Below are 15,110 nucleotides of genomic sequence, written 5' to 3'. Positions count from 1 at the left end.
AGGTTCACCTCAAATAAGGCACTAGATGTCGGCGTGCAAGAACATCACGCACTCCAGACAGGCTTCCTGCAGGCCTGTCCACACTACTAGAACACAACAAACCTCAGCTAACATGCAAGAGACGGGCTACGGAGAGGCTCAGGGGTAGGTCTGACATCCAAGCCTCATGTAAGCTCAGAGACCTGAGTCAGAGTCCCTAGTTCACACTGGCCATGAGCTGTTTATCTCCGACGCCATTTCACATCTGGAGCTCACAGATCCACAGATTTTTGTGTCTGAGAAGGGTTCTAGGAATGGCTATATTAAAACATAAAAACTAAGTTTGTAATTTCTGTCACTTGGATATTCTTAGAGCATTCAAATTTTGCTGCTTACTGGAACGTCTGAAATGTCCAAACGTAAAGTGCACCCCGAGTAACTGCTGTGCGGGATCAGCGTTCCTGTGCTTAAGCCCAGTGACTGCAGCGAGGATCTCAGTTTGGTTTCTAAAGCGGACTGGCAATTGATTGGCAGCAGAATCCACCACTCTCGGGTCACGGACATGTGCTGACAAAACCGTGGCATCGGTTTACAGAAGGTAGCCCACACGCGCAATCCCCGGGCAAGGGGGGACAAACACCACAGACCCTGAAAACTGGCTTCAAGTCACTCAGACAAGCGAAAGGCGACAGGGGTCTGGAACACAGCGACTCAGGCCAGAACGGTCTCCCAGGGCTCCGTCTTGCCGTCTGTTCTGTCCAGGTAGGTTTTAAGATAACGAACTGTCATATCACAAGTAAGTCGAAGTAAGAACAGGGAACGAGGGACCACACAGGAGTGTTACTGCGGAAGATGCCAAAGCTCTGGCCGGAGAAGCCCTCAACAAGAGCCCCCAGCAACTCAGAAACAGGCAACCGGGGGAGACAGAGCCAAACAGAGCTGCTGAGCACAGCCTGAGGGCTAATTTATTTGTTGACATTTTCTTTTATTGAAAACATTTTTAAAAACAGTAGGAAATGCACACACTGTCCCCAAATGCCAGCAAACACACCACGCGCCAACAGCACCCTTCTCCCTCCAATGCCAGCTGGGACCCTAGTGTGGACCAAGAACCTACCTGAGATGACTTGACGGAGCCGCCAGCTACTCGTTCCGTCATTTCTGTGCACACCTGCGGTGACACTGGCCTATGCGCTTGACAGTCACATTGAAGGAAAGCCTGGAGTTAGGAGTTAGATGGAAGCACTTACCTGCTCAGCCAGGAGGGAAGCCAAGCTGGAGTAGGCGTCAGCAAAGTCTGGACCATACTTAATGGACTCCCTCAGCAGCACGATGGCCTCTTCTGTTTTCTCCTGGGATCTGCAGATGACAGGAGGAGGACACCCTTCATGAGCACGTGCTTTAATCCTCTCCGTAAACATCAAGTTCTCGTTGCTTTTGGTAAAGATCAGGCAGCTCACTCCGATTTTACTGTGCTACTGTCCAATGTTATATCAGACTGTTCCGAGGCCTGAAGTCTCTTGTCAAGTCTGGTTCTCACGGGAGGGCCGTGGCCCTGCTGCCGTGGCTGGCCCTGCCGCCGTGGCCAGCTGAATGTGGGAAGCCTACAGGCTGAACAACACTTGTTTCCTAGCTGGTGGCAGGAGAGGTGCAATTACGGAAGGCTGTGGACAGCCACCCACCACAGGCCCTCTCGTCAGCCCAAGGCCTTCTGGAGGAGCAGTTAAGTACTCTTAGGTCTTGGGCCTAACTAGAGGACTGCAGAGGGGCCGTAGACCTGGGGACAGGTCTTGAGGTTTTACAGAGCACATCTACTTCCCGTCTGTTCCCTGCCTCTTGGCTGTGGACACAGTGCCATGTCATGCTCCTGAGGCCACGCCCCACCAAGATGGGCTGCATACCTTTTATAACTGGGAACCCAAAGGCACCCCTCCTAACTCTTCTCTTGTCAGGAACAGCAGCCAGCACACACGCTGCACACTGTGGGGACTTTACTGCCGGGTCTGCAAGTCTGTTGGCAAGAAACACCGACCCGTAACGGTGCTGCTGGCCCAGGACAAGCCGCCCAAACGTCCATCTGCGGCTTCCATCCGAGAAGAAAGCATCACGTACAATGTGTGAAGTTAGACACTGTGACCGGGTCAACACGCTGTGTGTTCTCACTGCAAGCTGGCTCTGCCTGTCTTCTCCAGGACTGGAAGCCTGGCAGTCCGAATCCTGTCCTTGGTGAAAGACCCCTCTCCCGCTGCTGCTGCAGGGGGATGTCGGTTTGTTCCCTGATATCATTGTCTGAGGCCAAAACCCTCACTGTTAAGACAGTAGTAACTTAGCTACTGAAACAACTTCCACGAATACTGACGTTAAACGGCAGATATTATAAATGTGAAGAACAGAAGCCCTGGAGCCATAGACAGCTCAAGGCTGCAAGGATCCAGGCCTTGCCCCTGGGGGCCCTTTTCCCATCCTGGACCAATACAGACTGGTGCACGTGCATTCACCCTCAGCAATGACTGCTGTCATACATCCTCACGGCGCCATGAACGCAGAGAACTGCAGCCTCATCTGATGAACACTGTGCTCATCTTTCTAATGTGAAAACCCACAGCAGGGGAGTCAACGGCTCTGGTTACACCGACATCCTCTTCTCCAGTGTCACAGAACCGCTTCATCTCCTCTGGGATAGGCGTCACTCTGTATGCCAGGCCAGCCCTGGAATCTCTGGAGGAAAAACTCCCACAGAGAACAGTTACACTATGACAGGACGCTGGCACTCGGGCTTGCTCTCTGTGGTCTCTATGTTGATCTTACTCATCTTTTGGTTTTATTTTGTTTTGTTTTTATCCCAGAGACCACTTCAATGGCTTGCAAAAGTAAAAATCTAGTGAATGCTAAATTATTTATTTATTTTTGATTTTTCAAGACAGGGTTTTTCTGTGTGGCCCTGGTTGTCCTGGACTAACTTTGGAGACCAGGCTGGCCTCGAACTCACAGCGATCCGCCTGCCTCTGCCTCCACTGATGGCCAGTTTGGACCTTTACTGACCATCTAATTGATTCATTACTACTTTTTGCTAATGCCAGCTGGCTGGGAGTACAAGCGTGCGCCACCAAGCCAGCTTCTAAATGATTTTTAAAGCACATTTTTTAGTATCTTATTTCTGGATCATTGGGTATCCACTTAAATCTCCTACTTCAGGCTCCTGAGCACTGGGATTTAGCCTCAGCTGCTTATGCTAACTGCTCAGGCGTCAAGCCTGCAGCTCGAATGTGGTTTATGCACAAGAGTGAATGGCACCTGGCAGCCTGCTGCACACACAGACGCTCAGGCCCCACCCCCTCTTCCCACATGATCTCTGTAGGCACTAAGACCTCAGCACACCTGGGCCTCAGCACACCTGGGCCATGCGTTCTCCAGAGCAGGTGAGGGTCAAGCTCGCTCCTTCCTGGTGCTCCCTGCACCCCCCGCCCCCGTTCCCCGTAGGAGGCAGCGTGAAGGCCTCAGTACCAGCCGCTGCTTGTTACTGGTGGATTTCACCTAGGAGGCAAACTCCTATCATAGACCCGAGAGTGAAAAGTCGTGATTTCAAAAGTCTGTAGAGTTAAAGATTCAGTCTGGTAGATGGGGTGGTGTGAATGAAAATGGCCCTCAGGCTCCCAGGGAGTGGCACCATTAGGAGGTGTGGCCTTGCTGGAGAAAGTGTGCCACTGAGGGGTGGGGCTTTGAGGTTCCAAATGCTCGAGCCAGGCGTCTCTCTCTTCCTGATGATCCAGATGTAGAATCCTTCTCCAGCACCACGCCTGCCTCTGCCTATACACCTCCGCACTGACCCTGGGCTAGATCTCTGAACTTGTGGGCCAGCCCCAGTTAACTGTTTCCTTCACAAACACTGCTGTGTCACAGTGTCTCTCAACAGCAACAGAAAGCCTCAGACAGAAAGTGTCACTGTGTATTTTGGTGGCATTTGGCTCTCTTCCAGTGGAGATGTCCTAGTTTGTTTTCTATTGTCGTGGTAAACACCAGGGCCAAAACCCAGCTCAGGGCAGAAAGGGTTAATCTGGCTTCCCTACCCTGATCACAGCTGGGCACTGAGGGAAGCTGCTAGAGAACAGCTGAGGCAGAAGGCATGGAAGAAGGCTACCCACTGGCTCGCTTTCCAGGCTTAGTTCAGCTACCTTTCTCTTCCTTCCAGGACCACCTACCTGTTCAGGGAGAGCACCACCACAGTGAACCAGGCCCTCACACACCAGTCATCAAGAAAATGCCCCCAAACATGCCCTCAAGCCAGTCTGACGATGGCACTTCCTAAACCAAGGTTCCTGCCCACCAGGGGACTCCAGGTTTTCATCAAGCTGCCTAAACCTGCAGCAAAGGCAGTCTGTCCACCTGTCAGCTCCTAGCTGGCTCTTCTGCATGCACACCCGGCCCTTCACAGGCTCATCCATGGACTGTGGCCCTACAGGTGGACGCTACATGCATTTTCCCCACAGCTCTCAGTGCTTTCCTGGTGATTCATTTGGTCAACAAGAGTTCAGGAAGGTTCTACACCACTCTACAGCACCTGTGAGGTTTCACCCACTAGAAGTCACTCTTCCATTTATACATGTTTTTTAAAACAAAAAAATGCATTTTTTGACCCCAATACTTTGACACTGATTTTATGGTTAGAATGCCAAGGAGTCTTCACTAAGTTTAATTTAGAAATACTACTTGAATCCAAGGGAAGATAACAAACTTACAAAATGAAGGCAGAAAATTAGTCCTTATAGGGCATTATTTAGCTGAAAATTCTTCAAAATAAGCAAAGAAAAAAAAAACCCACAATAATTTTATAGGTTAGTGGCTTTCACTTGTAATCACTCACATCAGCCAGAGTGGGGAGGTAGGCCTCTCATGAAAGAGCTCAGAGGTTGACTACCACGGAACAGCCTGTGAACACACACCCTTGACCTCACTAATGTAATGTCCATCCAAGCAATACGGAGGAGACATCAGAGCATCTCCCAGGGAATCTGGGAAAGGTGGTCCTGGTGAATGTTCTTCCTCAAGAGCTTTGGGATACAGTGAACACCAGGCCCCTAACACCCAGAGCATGTACTCTGTGACCTTCACTAAATCTTGAGCTCCGCTGTGGGTGGACTCTGGTTCCCTGCGGCGGTTTGAACAGGAATAGATCTGAATGCTTAGTCCCCAGGGAATGACACTCTTTAGGAGTGTGGCCTTGTTGGAGGAAGTGTGGACCTGCGTGGGCTCTTAGGTTTCAAATGCTCAAGGCAGGTTTAGCGTCTCTCTCTTCTGCTGCCTGCCTGTCCAGATGCAGGGCTCTCAGCTCCTTCTCCAGCACCATGCCTGTCTGCAAGCCACCGTGCTTCCTGAATGGACAACCCTCTCAAACTGTGAGCCAGTCCCAGTTAAACTCTTGCCCTATAAGAGTTTCTTGAGAAGCTGGGTGGTAGTGGTATATACACACCTTTAATTCCAGCACCTGGAATGCAGAGGCAGGCAGATCTCTGTGAGTTCAAGGCCAGCCTAGTCTACAGAGTGAGTTCCTGGACAGCCAGTGCTACACAGAAACAAACAAACAAACAAACAAACAAACAAACAAACGAGTTTCCTAAGTCATAGTGTCTCTTCAAAGCAATAGAATTCTGCCTAAGACAATCTTACTAATCTTTTTTTAAATCCCACCCCAATGACCTGCATATAGTAAAAATCCTCAAAGCTACCCCCAGGGATGGACTGAGTAGGAGGAATGGTAATGATATCTTGATGCTGCAGAGGCATCTTTCTCCACAGCGGCTCTGCTGCAGTGCCCTTAACCAGGAACCATATGGACCACGCCTGGCACCATGTTATTCATTTAAGCATTGAGCATAAAGGCAAGGCGGGCTGCGGTGCCCACACTTTTAATCCCAGCACTAGGGAGGCAGAGGCAGGTGGAGCTCTGTGAGCTCCGTACACCTGTGAGTGATTCCAAGACAGCCAGGGCTACACAGAGAACCCCTGTCCAGAAAAACCAAAACAGACAGACAAAACCCCCCACAAGCTACAAGCCTTTTATAGCTTTTGCATCAGGATTCAACTCTATTAAATTCCTACTGCCCCCAAAACCTCCAAAGGCCGTGGCTCCTCAGAGTGGGCTCCCAGGGCAGTAATACCTTCAGAAGGGGGTCATAGAAAAGTATCAAGCAGACATTAGATCCTGCTCACAACATGAAGATCCTGCAGCTCCACATCTGGGGCTTCACGGGGAACTTTACACTGGTTCTGATTCCTCCCAGTCAAGTGAAAACATTCCCAGGGGCTTCCCGGCTCCATCTCAAAGATAGGTTTTCAGCAAGACATTAGGATCTGCCACATTTTCTTTCAGTAATTAGAGAATTTGTTAATTCACAAAAGTTTCTGGATTCCTGTCTACAGTCCCACATTCATCTCAATAGAAGCAGCTGCTTGCTGTAAGAAAGAACTGACTAGAGAGAGGGCTCAGCAGTTAAGATCACTGTCTGCTCTTCCAGAGGATTCTGGTTCAATTCCTAGAACCTACATGGCAGCTCACAACTGTAACTCCAAGATCTGACACCCTCACACAGACAGACAGACATGCAGGCAAAACAGCAATGCACATAAAATGAAAATAAATAATGAAAGAAAGAAAGAGAGAGAGAGAGAAAGGAAGGAAGGAAGGAGGAAAGAAAGAGAAAGAAAGAAAGAAAGAAAGAAAGAAAGAAAGAAAGAAAGAAAGAAAGAAAGACTCAAGGGAAGGACTTGGGAAGGTCAGTGGCGGATACGAGCTGGCGGGCTGGTAAGCAGCAATGGAGTTCCTCAGTAGTAGATGATCATTAGCAGCAAGAATGCAACTGGTCAACACGTAGCGAGTAAGAGGCTTCAGCACTCAACCATAAGTGGGTGTCTATGTCACTCTTCCTCAAGGCTCAGGACTCTGTGCTGAAGAAGGATGAAAAGACTGTGACAGCCAGAGGTGGCAGACGACCTTGAGGAAAGATGTTCCATACACAATAGGATAGCTGCATACATGAACTCACAATGATGGTGTCAGTATGCACGAGGCCCGTGCAAGCTCAAGCCAGACAAAACCCAGCACAGAGGTGGGGAATCGGGCCCAAAGTCTCACCCATAGGTGAGGGGCGATCCGGAACAGGAGTGCTGCTGGGAGCAAGACAGTCAGTTTGCATGACCCGCTGCAGGGCAGCCCCTCCCATAATTGGAGAAGGCAGAGAAAGAATGAGAAAAAACCCCAGAAGAATCCTGATGGGGGAGGGGGAGCCCAGGCTGAGCATGGAGTGGGCGGGCAGCCAGGGGCCTCTGCATCCTGAGAGTCTGCCACGGCTGCTGTGCTTTGCTGTCACGTCACGGGATCACAGCGATGTCTCCCACAGGGGAGAAGACGGACCTCTCCTCTCAGGGCAGGAGACGTTAGCTTCTGAAGAGCCATGTGTAACACTCAAGCACCAGGTACTGCAGGCGATGGTCTTGGTAAACACGGGCGTCCTGGGGCTCTGCTTCTCATGAGGGAGGAGAGGGCTCCCTCTCGAAGATCCCCCACCCCGGCTGCTGTGCGCTGCTTCTCATGAGGGAGGAGAGGGCTCCCTCTCGAAGGTCCCCCACCCCGGCTGCTGTGCGCGTGCGGCACAGGACCCCTGAGTGCATCAGGGCCAATGCAGTGGACAAACCATCGGCTGAGAGCAGCTCACACTTGACTTTCTGCTTGATTTTCATAAATGCACACACAGCCCAGAGGAGACATTGCTGTTAGGTGACAGTGAAGACTGGATACAGCGCTCACAGCACACTGCTGGGCCAGGGAGGCGCTGCGCTGGTGCAGATCCGAGTCTGTGTTCCGGCAGGGAGGTGTTGTGTCAAGCTTGAACCCAGCACTCTGCAGCTGGAGGCAGCTGGGCCTCTGGAGCTCACTGGCCACCTAGCCTAGCCTATCGAGGTACCAGGGCAGTGACAGGCTCTATCTCAAAATCAAAGTGGGCAGCACATGAGGCTGACCTCTGTCCGCCCTTCACACTCACGCCCACGTGTGCACTAGATACAGACTATACACCTGACACGCACAGAGGGCAAGATTACCCTCGAACCCACCACCACCGGCTCCACCAGACAGGGAGTGAGGCTTTGGTGATGGAGTTCGAACGTGCATTCACACGGCGGCAGTGTGCTACAGAAGGGCCTCACAGCGCTGGCTTCAGAGCTGTGATCCTGAGTGTCTTCCTACAGGTGTGCACAAGCGTCAGCCCTGTGAGGTCACTGCACCGTTCCTGGGTACCAGAGATCCTGTCTCCTGCAGCCCACTCAGGACACACACAGCCAGCTCTGGGTTACAGATGTGTGAAGGTAGGTTGAGGTTCCAGTACCAAACCAGTCCCCAGTAGTGTGACTTCAAAGCCATGCCCATCCTGAGGCCTCTAGGAACTTTAAGAGGGCACAAACACAGCTCTACCACTGGGCTGGGTCAGGCAGCAGGGAGCTGTCACCACAGCTGGAAGCTGGTGGCTCTGTGCTGGGTTCCTGCTAGTCACTGGGCTGAAAGTCACCGGGTCCCATGTGGTGCCCAAGCCTGTGCACTCTGGCCTGCTGCATTCCTTTGGCTGAACTCTCTGAGCATGGAGAGCGGATGACAGCCTTCTAGGGAGTGTAAACAAAGCAGGCTCCTTCCTGACTGCTTCCTGTGGGACCGGGCGCAGGCCTGGACTGTTTCTTACAGCCAGGGACCTCGGGTACGGAGTACAGACTCTCGCTCAGAGAAGCACTGTAACGGTTGGCTGTGCTCTTAGTCACGAGGCTGCAGCACGCTTTCTCATCTCCCAGATAAACCTACTGGACAGCCACTGACTGAGAGGAGGACGGTGGGAACGGGGTGCCTCGGTCAATGCAGTCTAGCTGGTGTCCATCTAACACTGCTCAGCATTAGCTGGGACTGGATCCACAGAGGACAGAGAGTGGTAATGAGCAGTGAGGGGCAGAAACCCCTGAATTCTGAGGCATCTGGACTGTGCCAATGCAATGGGCACAAGTGCCCCTCAGTGGATAGAGAAGACGAAGCAGAGTGGTGTTTGATAAAGGGGCAAAAGGCCCTATGAGGTATTGAATAAGGTAGTCTAATAACCGTGAACAGGCACGCTTAAGGTGCAGAAGGGGGAACCACGCTCATCACAGGAGGCTGCTGACGGAAGGCCGCACAGTGAAGACTGTCGGCAATCACATCAAAGGTCAGCAGGAGTGAAGACAATGGGAGAAAGGAAAGGGGAGCCGAGGTAAAAGACAAAGTCAGAATCCAGGAACTGCAGAAAGTCTTCCTACTTGGAGACTTAGCGCACAGGCGAGCTGGAAAGCGCCCCGTGCAGTGGAGCCTGCGGCCTGGGAGAGCAGGGTGAGCAGAAGTGGGGCGGACACACACACCGAAGGCCACTACTGACGACAGCACACGCTGTAGAGCCCCGAGAAGTTCTGCCTGGTGTGTGCATCGCTGGCGATGCTGGAGGGACACAGATACAGACGGCACAGGAGATGCTGAGCCTGGCTCCGGAAGCTGCAGACAATCCCCAGGAAGGTAGGCACAAGGTAGGCCGAGATGAGTAAGGAGAAACATGTCGGAATAGGGCTGGAGGTAGGTAAAGCCTGCAGTCACCACAAAGAGGTCATCAGGAGCGGGAGTGGAGGATTTTGGCCAAGAACATGTCTACCCACAGCTGGTGTGCTCAAACGGTGGCCAGGGCCAGGGGAGTGCACCTTTAGCTACTGTGTGCTCACGTTAAAGACTGAGGCCCGTGGCTGGGAGCTCAGCACTCAGGAGGCCAAGGAGGGAGGATGGCCCAGCGTTTGTGGCCAAGCCGAGCTGCACAGTGAGACTCTCTCTCAAAGGAGCATAAAGCTGAGACATCTAAAGCAGATCTACCATCCTGTGTACGGACATCCGTTCTCTCGCAAAGTTAGCGTTGGCTGATGGAGGTGCTATGAGGAAGTGTGGCCCAATCAGTGAACCTTGCCTTGAAATAGAGTGTGGTCTCTGTCCTCGCTCCAGTCTCCTCTCTGAAGCGGCTAAAGAAGAGAAAGCACGCACCAGCTCCACTGCTGGGTGGGCATGCTAGCACGCTCTGTTTCCATCCTCAGATTCGTGGGAACAGGCCGGACACCCCCTCCTCTGACCCGAGTGCAATGTCCCTGGAGCGCCGGCAGGGGCAGGACACAAGTCCTCTCTTCTCACTTTGGTAACGCAGGCCGGCACCTATTTTAACTATGCACTTATGTAAACACCCCCATACCCTGATTCCAAACAGTGCTGAGTCCTCTTGACACACCGAGGAATCCTGCAGTCCTTGCCCATAAAAATCACAAGGTTTCCTTGCTTCTTTTTTCTTTTCTTTTTTGATATTTTAAATCCCAAGAAAAGCCCTTATTAATCAAGATGGACTGAGGGCTGTATAGCACCCTAACGTGCTATACAGCCTCACAGCAGAGAACCCTCAACGTCTCAGAAACAGCGTGAGCCAGACCACACACAGGTCAGTAACCCCTGCCCACTGCTGAAGCCGGGTGTGTGCAAGGGGGAGGCGTGTGTGCGTGTGTGTGTGTGTGTGGGGGGTGTGTGGGTGTGGGTGTGTATGGGGGAGGGTGTGTGTGTGTGTGTGTGTTTGTGTGTGTGCACGGAGGGGGGCTTGTTATGTAATTCAAAAATCAGAGCCACTCGCAGTGACCTGGCCGGCATTGTCTGACAGAAGAACTTAGGCCTGAACAAAGACCCGTGTCCCCTCCAAGTCAAGGCCATTAGTGAAGGTCGGCGCTAGCCAAGAGACGCCAAGCACTGGGCTACTGTCCACTTGAAATGGGCTGTGAATGTCAAATGTGTGTTAGATTTCACAGATTGAGTATGAGAACACATATCTTATTCACATCAATGTTTTATGCTAAAAATTTAAACCACTGTAAAATATTAATCATGTACTAAAATAATAATTTAGTCACATTAGGGTTTAATTTAAACCTAATGTGTTCATTTTTATATGCTTTAAAATATGACTTCCTGACATCGAATACACAGTTCTCAGGCTGTTTCTACCAGGCAGCTGGTGGCCACGTCACAGCTGGCGACTTCCACTGTGCCAGTGTGGGCAGTGATCAAGGCTGCCAAGATGTCTCTCAACCTAAGAATGGATATAGAAATTGCGGTACATTTACACAATGGGATACTACTCAGCTACTAAAAACAAGGAAATCATGAAATTTGCAGGCAAATAGATGGAACTAGAAAAGATCATCCTGAGTGGGGAAACCCAGCAGCAGACATACAAGGTATATGCTCACTTATAAGTGGACATTAGACATATAATATAGGATAAACATACTAAAGTCTGTACACCTAAAGAAGCTAAGCAAGGAGGAGGACCATGGGTAAGATGATCAATCCTCACTCAGAAAGGTATACAGGACAGACATCAGAAGAGGGAGAAAACAGGGAACAGGACAGGAGCCTACCACAGAGGGCCCCTGAAAGACTCATCCAGCAGGGTATCAAAGCAGAGGCTGAGACTCACAGCCAAACTTTGGGTAGAGCACAAGAGTCTTATGGAAGAAGAGGGAGACAGAAAGACCTAGAGGGGACAAGAGGTCCACAGGGAGAGCAACAGAGCCAAAAAAAAAAAAAAAAAAAAAAACAAACCTGGGCCCAGGGCAGCCTACAGAGACCAACACTCCAACCAAGGACCATGCATGGAGAGGACCTAGAACTCCTGCTCAGATGTAGCCCATGGAAGCTCAGTCTCCATGTGTGTTCCCTAGTAAGGGGAGCAGGGAGTATCTCTGACTTGGACTCTGTTGCCTGGTCTTTGATCACTTCCCCTTGACAGGGTAGCCTTGCCAGCTCACAGAGGAAGAGGATGCAGCCAGTCCTGATGAGACCTGATAGGCCAGGGTCAGGTGGTAGGGGAGGAGGTGTCCTCCTTTCAGAAGACTAGGGGAGGAGGAGGGGGGAAAAGGAAGGGAGGGTTGGACCAGGAGGAGCAGAGGGAGGCTACAATCAGAATGTAAAGTGAATACATTTTAAAAAGTAAATTTAAATAAATTTAAGATAAAAAAAGGATGGAGGTTCCTTTAGCCCAAACTTCAGTGCCCTCGTTTATTAAACAGGAATGGTGAGTGGCTGACTCTTGGGAATGGTCAGATCTGTGCTGACCATGGGCAAAGGGTGAGCATCCCACTACAGAAGGAGGCTTTATAAAGCAGACTGCAGTAACTGAAAAGCTGGTTCAACCAGGACAAGGATATTAAAGAAACATCAGAGCCATCACTTCACCCACATCGGCAACATTTGTGCCCTTTTCTTGATTTCCACTCATTGCTCCTGGCCCAGAAGCCCTCTGGGGGAGGCAGAGGTGAGCTCAGAGCCAGCTAAATGCAGATTAGCAATTTTCTGCATCACCTTCCTTGGCCACTTAGCAATGCAACCCTCTGGGTAATAAAAACAAACTGAACTGTTTCCTTCAAAAGACTATTAGGAAGTCTACAAGGCCAAGGCTAGCTCTTACACAGCTTGACAGTATGTGCCCTGCCGGCTGGGGAGCAGAGTTCAAGCCTGAGTCACTCACAGCCTAGGACAGAGCTCTCTGGAGAACTGAGATGAAGATGGTAGTTTCAGAATCTAGTGCAGGTATACACACGCACTCACACATCACAAGTGTACCATCATATGGCTTATGTCAGTTAGAAAGCACCACCCAAGTGTCAGCGAGGCTTCATTCACAGAGTTCCCGGACTCCGAGAGCCCTGCCGCCTCTGCCTCTGCACAGTGCTTCTTAGGACCCCATTTCCTCTTCCCCCACTCACTTAACATCTTCCTGGAAGAGCAGGAAGATGTTAAGAGCAGGAGCCCCTTCTGGGGCTCCTGAGCGAGCCCCAGAAGAGACCCCCTCCCCCGCACTCATATCCAGACGGTAAGCCTTCTGCTTCTCTCCGTGCCGAGAGCCGTCGCCATTCTAAAGCACCCTTCCCTACAGCTCAGACGCCATCAGTGAGGAGGTCAGTGAGGACAGATCGCGTGGAGGAAGGGCCAGGCAGCCCTGCAGCCTGGTCCCAGGCAGGAGGCTGCGGGACAGAACTGCGGCAGGCCACGCTATGCAGCTGAGCACTTCGCTGGCAACATCCCTGACAAGGGGTCTCGCTCTGCAGCCGGCCGCTCGGCTTGGCTTCTCGGAAGAATCCTCACTGGGAAGGTCTCTGAAGCCAGTTACCTTCTACCCATGCAGAAATCTGAGCCACGGACATACAGACACCAGTGTCCTTCAAACCTGCGTCCTTACACCCCCTCCTGCTCACAGAGGCCTAAAGGGAAGCAAAGTCTGCCAGCAGCTGGCTGTCTCAGCAGCCAGTACTCGCCCTTCCCGCGCCTTCTGGTGTGTTAGCACTTTCCACTTTAGGATGTGTCTTATGTGTATGTGCATGTGTGTGTGTGTGCGTGTGTGTGCTCTAACTACTGAGCAGCTCTGCAGGCCCTCCTGCAGGTTGTTCTATCCAAACAAGCCTGGCTTTGTGTCCTCCCCTCAAGCCAAGCTGAGCATGGATCCTGCGCGGGCCCTTCATCTCCCTCAGAGGAGACGTGGGAGGGGTGCAGCCCGTGGGGTCTGTGGCAGAGTCACAGGAAGAGGAGAGCTCTGCGGCACCCTCTGTAACCCAGCACACTAAGTTCTCCTGGGGCTGATCCCAGGAAGCCACCCTGAGACGTTAGCTCGTAGCTACCAAGACAGAGTCAGGAGTCAGGCAGGGTGGTGTACGCTATTAATCCTAGCACCCAGGAGGCAGAGGCAGGCGGATCTCTGTGACCAGGCCAGCCTGGTCTACAGAGTTAGTCCAGGACAGTCAAGGCAACACAGAGAAACCCTGTCTCGAAAAACAAAGCAGAAACAAAGGGAAAATAAATAAAATGAATTGCAACCTCCGCGTGACAACTCCTCACTGCCAGGGAGAAGCCTCGGGAGCACAGGGAAGCAAGGCTCTGGCGCGCCAGGCCACCCGCCAGCGGGCGCCACTCCACTTACTTCAGGAGATTCCCCAGATTGAAGAGCGCGCGGTTGTGCTGCGGGTGCAGCTGCAGGGCCCTCTGGTAGTACGCCTTCGCTTCGGCCACGTCCTTCGTCAGGGTCCCCAGGTTGTTCAGCGCACTGGCGTGGCGTGGGTACAGCCTGGAAAATCCGAGCGTTAGACTGGACTTCCAAACCGGCCCTCCAGGTGAACCCAGGCTCTTCCCTGAAGGGAGGGCCGGTGCTGCTGCCGCTGAGGGCAGCCGGGCAGCCGGCAGAGGCAAAACCATGAACTCAGAGGGATGAGGAAAGGCACCCAGCACTGGAGGGAACCCAGTTTAGTCCTTCAGAGGCTGCTGCGCCTCTGCCAGGAGATCTGCCTTGCCCTGGCCGGGAACTTCCTGCTGAGGTCGCACGGCCCAGCAGATGCCCTTTTGGTGTTCATAGCTGGTGTGGGGTCCCCCAGGAGGGATTTCTCCAATATCTTTGGATCGGAACCTAAGGTTAACTGAGAAAGGGCGGAAGTCACACAAAGTATCTCTCCGTAGAGAAAAACACTGGATCTCGAGCCGCCCCCATTCTTCCTCACTCTCTTTCCATTTAGGCTGACACAGTTCTTAGAACCTTGAGAACAGTTCAGGCACAAAATTTAGCATGCAATGAGGTCACAGCTAGCCTTCCTAAAATCCGGAAGAAATAAAAAGCAGGCTGGAGTTTGCACCAGCAAACTGAACCACCCAGATCAGAGGAAGGCAGGGTCAACTCAGCGTGTCATTCAATGTGGTGGAACGGCCATGCTGTCAGCCCTGGTTGACCCACATGCAGTGGACACGTAAACGAACAGGCTACAAGGCCTGCTCCACCTGTCACACACCGACAGAGCTGAACTTTAACACAAAAACCCAAGACAGAGCTCACCCCAGTGTATGCTAATGCAAATGGCATTTTGCATTTTGAAGCATTTTCCCACATATCATCTCATTTAAAATTCCTTATGTAGTGTTTTACCATTGAGGAAAGACAGGCTGGGGAAATGAATTAATGCAGCAGATCTCTCTCTCCAGCCTGTCTCCTCTCTCTCTCCAGCCTGTCTCCTCT

At 51.8% G+C, this 15,110-nt stretch overlaps 1 protein-coding gene across 1 annotated transcript in view; it reads right to left on the bottom strand.

The window, feature by feature from the left end:
• Positions 1–764: 764 nt before the first annotated feature.
• Tmtc1 (transmembrane O-mannosyltransferase targeting cadherins 1) overlaps positions 765–15,110 on the bottom strand; it is a gene marked incomplete at its 5' end in the record, with an annotated part of 135,277 nt that continues 120,931 nt past the window's right edge. Inside the window, 4 exons of the mRNA XM_055605615.1 lie at positions 765–878; positions 1,097–1,150; positions 1,230–1,338; positions 14,031–14,174. Coding sequence (XP_055461590.1) covers positions 765–878; positions 1,097–1,150; positions 1,230–1,338; positions 14,031–14,174 — 421 coding nt within the window. The remainder of the gene's footprint in view (positions 879–1,096; positions 1,151–1,229; positions 1,339–14,030; positions 14,175–15,110) is intronic.

Source organism: Psammomys obesus, unplaced genomic scaffold (genome assembly GCF_907164565.1).
Source record: "Psammomys obesus unplaced genomic scaffold, mPsaObe1.curated_primary_1811, whole genome shotgun sequence".
Lineage (NCBI taxonomy): Eukaryota > Metazoa > Chordata > Mammalia > Rodentia > Muridae > Psammomys > Psammomys obesus.
This window is presented reverse-complemented; position numbering and strand designations above follow the sequence as displayed.